This window comes from Primulina huaijiensis, unplaced genomic scaffold (genome assembly GCF_012295235.1).
Source record: "Primulina huaijiensis isolate GDHJ02 unplaced genomic scaffold, ASM1229523v2 scaffold31411, whole genome shotgun sequence".
Classification (NCBI taxonomy): Eukaryota; Viridiplantae; Streptophyta; class Magnoliopsida; order Lamiales; family Gesneriaceae; genus Primulina; species Primulina huaijiensis.
Window position 1 is genome coordinate 1 of NW_027357387.1, and position 6,375 is coordinate 6,375.

At 38.8% G+C, this 6,375-nt stretch overlaps 1 protein-coding gene across 3 annotated transcripts; it reads left to right on the plus strand.

The window, feature by feature from the left end:
* Window positions 1–267: 267 nt before the first annotated feature.
* Window positions 268–2,807, plus strand: LOC140967946 (iron-sulfur assembly protein IscA-like 2, mitochondrial). 3 transcript variants are annotated; one of them, XM_073428746.1, is made up of 5 exons: window positions 268–541; window positions 890–1,014; window positions 1,156–1,264; window positions 2,001–2,121; window positions 2,560–2,807. In XM_073428746.1, the coding sequence occupies exons 1-5, from the start codon at window positions 377–379 to the stop codon at window positions 2,598–2,600; spliced, it is 561 nt and encodes a 186-aa protein (XP_073284847.1). In that variant the 5' UTR covers window positions 268–376; the 3' UTR covers window positions 2,601–2,807. The 3 variants fall into 3 exon arrangements, with proteins under 3 accessions (XP_073284847.1, XP_073284848.1, XP_073284849.1); XM_073428747.1 differs by having other exon boundaries at window positions 2,085–2,121; XM_073428748.1 differs by lacking the exon at window positions 2,001–2,121.
* Window positions 2,808–6,375: the final 3,568 nt, after the last annotated feature.

Below are 6,375 nucleotides of genomic sequence, written 5' to 3' on the forward strand. Positions count from 1 at the left end.
GTCATCCAAATTTCATCAATTGGTCCGCAATAATTTAAGAGTAGGGCTCTTGTGAGACGGTCTCACGAATCTTTATTTGTGAGACGGGTCAAACCATACCGATATTCACCATAAAAAGTAATACTCTTAGCATAAAAAGTAATATTTTTTCATGGATGACCCAAATAAGAGATCCGTCTCACAAAATACGACCTGTGAGATCATCTCACACAAGTTTTTGCCGATGTTTAACATATAGAACCCAAATTCTCTTCTTAAAATGGAATAGCCCACGTTAGTAATTTGAAAAGGGTCGGGTAATCGGGTCAATTGGTTTAATTTCGGTTGATTCTTCTGGTTAAACAGGTCAATTTATTGATCGGAAGAAGGTAGAGAAATGGAAACCACGTCGGGTTCGCTGATTTCTCGGCTCTCACCCTACCTCTCGGCTCGGCTTCTTCAGAATTCTCGGCTTCTTAGCTCATCCTCCGCCCTGCGAGAACCTCGGAATTTGTCGCCAGAATCTCCTGATGACCTCCATTTGACAGACAGCTGCGTTCGGGTACTCTTCCGCTAGTCTTTTGATTTTACCGGACGTATGAATTTTTGCCCTTTTTTGTGTTTTCTTATGCCTCTGGGTTTGGACGGGTATGTCTTATTTTATTTGGATTCTCGCTGAGGATTGAGGTGTGGAAATTTAAGAGATTGGTTTGTTTCGAGCTTCGAAATCTATTGTATCTATTGTATTTCAGGTTAAGGTGATACCGTGATGGAGTAATGACTGTTTTTAATTTTCATTATGCTTTTATTGTACTTCTACGAACATATATTTCAGGACGTGTAATTCACGTTCTTGAGCAAGTTTTTGACAATCTTTGTATAGTTCAACTCATGAGCTAATGTTATGTAGAGAATGAAAGAGTTGCAAGCTGATGAGGGCAGCGAGAAGTTGTTGCGCTTGTGCATAGAAGCTGGAGGTTGCTCTGGTTTCCAGTATAAATTTTCTCTTGATGACACAATCAAAGAAGATGACAGGTGCAATTTGCTTCCAGGATCATGGAATGGGTAGTTTTGTTGTCGTTCTACATAAAATGTATTTGAGTATATTAGATTTTCTGATAATATTTCGTGTAGGTCTCCTATGGAAATATATCTTTTAATTCCGAGTTTTTGCAGGGTTTTTGAGCAGGATGGAGTTAAAGTGGTTGTTGACCAAATTTCCCATGGCTTTGTTAAAGGTGCAACTGTTGATTTTGTGGAGGAGCTGATCCGTTCTGCTTTTCAGGTCAGTTCAATATGACTGGTACCTTGACTTTATTTAATTATAGCTCTGTCAGCTGTATCCATTCATCTACTGTTATCCTGCAAAAAATATCAGTTCTTTAACCAGTCCATGCTCGAATGGTTAAACATATCCATTCCTTTGGATAACATAATAAATAACATTCGTGGGCCATGATGATCACCCATAGTCATCTACCTCAGCAGGATTTACATTCTTGGTTGTGCCTTTTTGCTGAGCTTGTTTCCTTTTAGTATGTTATATTAGATGTTAAGGTTTGATTTTCTGACTTGCTTGTACTGCCACTTCTTATACGTTAAACCCACTTGTAGAAGTAGAACAAAATGGACAATAAATTTAGTGCCTATGGATTTCTTTCTGATGTCCTGCATACTACTCATTCACAAGTTGAACCAAAACTCACCGTAAACCAATAGTAGCGTAAGAAGTCTCCAATTCAGACTGTATTGCTGAAAGAAAATCTCTGAAATATTGTTAAGTATGGTCTCCTTGAGCCTAAATCTTGGTTTATCTTACTGCTATGGGCAAACCAACTAGGTTCCAATAGCACTAGCATTGTGGCAACCTTGTCCTTTTATGTTGTTAGAAGTGTTTCAGTGGTAAAATTTACACTGGAAAGGTTATGTAAACAAGGGAGTAAATGAGTATAAATCAGGCTTCATTCTTTTTATTCTTTATGTTGGAATAAATCACACTTCTGTTTCTTTCACCATGACAGAAGCTTGAAGAAATTTGCAATCTATTTAACTTAGATGTCTTCACCTATAACTTCTTTAAGTCCTCTTGTCTTGACATGTTCCAGGAATTTTCTCTTACATGCGCCTCTCTCCCCCCAATCTGTAAGTACTTTCCCTGTATCCTCAAAACTTTCCACCCGACTCTCCTCTCGCTGGCTAGCAAAGCGATACTAATAGGAAAGAGAAAAATGGATGCCCTTCAAGACAATGAACTTCGACTGTGTTGTGATAAAATGTTAAGTGTAGTAATTTCATTTTGGTTAGTTTTAATCACTCTAAGCCTACAACTAAATCTATTACAAAAAGCTAATAGTTCTTCCCTAACTCTCTTTCAGGGATATCAGACTTTAAAAACCGATATTCCCCGAAAATTAGAGTTTTTACTGCATCTTTGAAACTCTCTTTGTTTGTTTTCTTCGTGAATAGATAATTTACTAATTAAGTAGTGAAAAGGAAGCAGTTGAATTCATCGAAAGTTTTTGTGTGTCGCTATGAGCAGCCATATTTAGCCAACCCCATGATGAATTTCTTAATATTCAGGTATCGAAGAATCCAAGTGCAGTGGGTGGCTGCAGCTGTAAAAGTTCATTCATGACAAAGTAGTAGTTTCTTCATTTCCTTGTTTTCCCTAGACGCTGGAGATCTGCCATAAAACTTCAACGGCTAATCTACTTAGATGCTCTCCCATACCTATAAAGTAATTCTTTTATATGCTGATTTTTTGTTGTATGCACTGCAAGAACTGGCGCATGTATACGTTTAGTGAGTTTTTCGCATGTGCCACAATAATTTGAAGCATTTGTATGAACAACAAGAAAGTGACTAGGAATAAGAAGTTTTGGACAGTTCAATTCAGCATATGTATTAGGTATCATTAGCTTGTGATATCAGGAACACACACTCCATGTAAGTAATGATTTGAGCTTGTTTGACGATTCCATTTCTATTCACACGGGATGTTTATTACATCATGTGTAATATTATTTGGAAAATTGTGCGCTGAACCAATCTTACGCTACGTTTTGCCAAATTGGATGTGCATGGTAGGAATGATTTGATTTGGAGGTAGAGATTTGATTTGAGAGAGATTTGAAGAAGAATTTGAAATGATACTATCTTAAATGTATTTCAATTGCATACAATTGTCATAAAATTTACATAAATTAACAAAGGCATGCATATGGAATTCATCATCCAAGTAAAAATGAATTTGAAATCACAACTTCAAATTAATCGATTCAAGTGTTATGTCCCTTGGATAAGATGGTGAATGCGAGAAGAGGAAAGAGGAGGGTAACAACGAGAATGAAGAGCACGAAAATAAAAATCAGGAGGATTACAAAAACCCTGGTTTTGATATGGTGGAACTCACTCAAATGGGTTACAACCACTATAGAATAGGTGCTAAGCTAGCGACGGGAGCGGAATCCACCTTCTCCGTCACCAAATCAAGAAGCCCGAGTTGAAGAAATGAAGAGATTAAGGGAGGAGATGGAGCATCTAATGGTAACTCAGAATGCAGCCCGCCTTTGCCGATTTGAACCGTCCTTTTTCTGTGGATATATTGGCTTCCGAGTTTCCCCAGAATTTCAGATTCCCGAATGATGGGGAATATGATGGGAAGGGAGTTCCAGAAGAGCACTTGTTTCGTTTTGAGAATCCCGCCTTGTTACACCATTATTCTGACCTCATCAAGTGTCGGGTTTTCTTACCACCTTGGTGAGGTCGGCCTAACAGTAGTTCAATCTGCTCCTACAAGAGGATATTCAAACATTCTTGGATATTGTTAAACAATGAGGGAAAAGTTTTCTATTGATCGATCTCTCCTCAAAGAGAGGAAAATTATTTTTTTACACTAAAGCAGTACACACGAAAATGATGAGAATATATATAGAGTGACTTAAGCAACAGAAAACAATTATAAGGACTAAAGCGGGTCTTGTTAGTAAAGTCGTGTTCTACTATTGTATATCACCAACACTCCCCCTCAAGATTGATGTAGATTCAAGACACCAATCTTGGCTAATAAAGACTCATGTTGATCACGACCGAGACTCTTGGTAAAGATGTCTGCCAATTGAGCCGAGGTAGGAACATGAGCGGTTGCAATAATCCCATGTTTAATCTTTTCTCGAATCAAATGACAATCGATCTCGATATGTTTCGTACGTTCATGATAGAGAGGATTGGCAGCAATATGCAATGCTGCTTTATTATCACAGTATAATATCGGTTTTGCATCCAATGTGATGCCCATGTCTTTGAGGAGACCAACAATCCAAGTAATTTCACAAGTAGTAGTTGCCATTGCTCGGTATTCGGCTTCAGCAGATGAACGCGATACAACACTTTGCTTCTTTGCTTTCCAGGAGACTAAAGAGTTTCCCAACTTAATGCAGAAACCAGTAAGGGAGCGACGGGTCATGGGACATCCCGCCCAATCAGAATCACAGTAAGCTTGGAGGATAAGAGAGCTATCCGCGGAGAGGAAAATGCCTAAACCAGGAGCGGATTTCAAATAATGCAATACCCGGAAAGCTGCGTCCAAATGAGATTTCTTTGGAGCGTGCATGAACTGGCTTAAATTTTGAACCGCATAACAAATGTCAGGCCTTGTAATCGTGAGATAGATCAGCCGCCCAATCAAGCGTCTATAAGAATCAGGATCGGAAAGCAAAGGATCCTCAATGATTTTGGAAGAACTTTGTTGTATAACCTTATCTAATTCAACACTAGTAAGTTTTAGATGTTGAGCCATAGGAGTCGCAAAAGGTTTAGCTCCAGTCATCCCTGAATCCGATAAGAGGTCCAAGACATATTTTCGTTGGTTAAGATAGATGCCAGACTTGGAACGAGCTACTTCAATGCCAAGGAAGTATCTCAATGGCCCAAGGTCCTTGAGATGAATCTTAGAATGTAAAAATTTCATTAAGGCAAGAATTGAAGCTTCATCATTTCATGTGACAATAATATCATCCACGTAAACTAGCAGCAAGGTTATGCGAGCTGCTTCTTTCTGAACAAACAAGGAATGATCATTAGGAGACTGAGCAAAACCAACTTGCTGCATAACACCAGCGAACTTGGCATTCCATTGCCTTGAAGCCTGTTTAAGGCCATACAAAGACCGAAGCAATTTACACACTTTCAACTCCCCCTGAACAGAATATCCTTGTGGGAGTTTCATATAGACTTCCTCATCTAAATCACCTTGAAGGAAAGCATTCGTGACATCCATTTGGTATAGGGACCAGTGCATAATTGTTGCTACACTCAACAAGCACCGAATGGTAACGATCTTGGCTGTTGGTGAAAAAGTGTCATTGTAATCCACTCCATACTGTTGGGTATAACCCTTTGCCACAAGTCCTGCTTTAAACTTATCGACAGTGCCATCAGCATTCCTTTTGATCTTATACACCCAACGGCATCCAATAGCTTTCTTACCAGCTGGTAATTCAACTAATTCCCAGGTGTGGTTGGATTCTAAGGCAGCTAGCTCTAAATCCATAGCAACCTTCCATCGAGAATCTGAAATGGCTTCATGATAGGATGAAGGTTGTCTATCTGATGAAATGGATGTTAAAAAGGCTTGATAATTTTCAGAAAAATTGGAATAACCGAGGCATTGTGATAATGGATACAAACAGTTGACGGAGTTGGTTTGAGACAAAGTTGGACAAGAATAATCCTTTGTCCATGCTGGAGGGACAGTAGCACGTATAGATCTACGTGGGAGTTGAGGCATCGGCTGATCATGATCAGCATCAAGGTTGGGAACACGATTATTGCCAAGAAAAGGATCGAGATCATGATGGAAGGCTGAAGAATTTGTTGGAAACAGGGGCTGAGAAGAGTTGATTGAAGCAAAAGGAAAAGAATCTTCATGAAAAACTACATCTCTTGATACAAAAATTCTGTTGGTTTGAAGATCTAACAACTTGTAACCCTTTTGAGTACTTGAATAACCCAAGAAGACACAACTATTGGCTCTAGCAGAAAATTTGTCTTTAGAATGCAGAATTGTAGCATAACACAAACAACCAAAGATCCGAAGATGTGTGAAAGAAGGTGGTTTCTGAAATAAGATTTCAAATGGTGTCTTGTTTCCGAGCAATGGACTTGGTGTGCGATTGATAAGATAACAAGAAGTAAGGATACAATCTCCCCAAAACTTTAATGGGATGGATGACTGAAATCTTAGGGCTCTAGCTATATCAAGAATATGTCTATGTTTGCGTTCAACTACCCCATTTTTTTGCGGAGTATATGGACATGAGCTTTGGTGTAGAATGCCTAGGGATTTGAACAATTGAGTGCATTCTATCTTAAAGAAGTCAAGAGCATTGTCTGTAC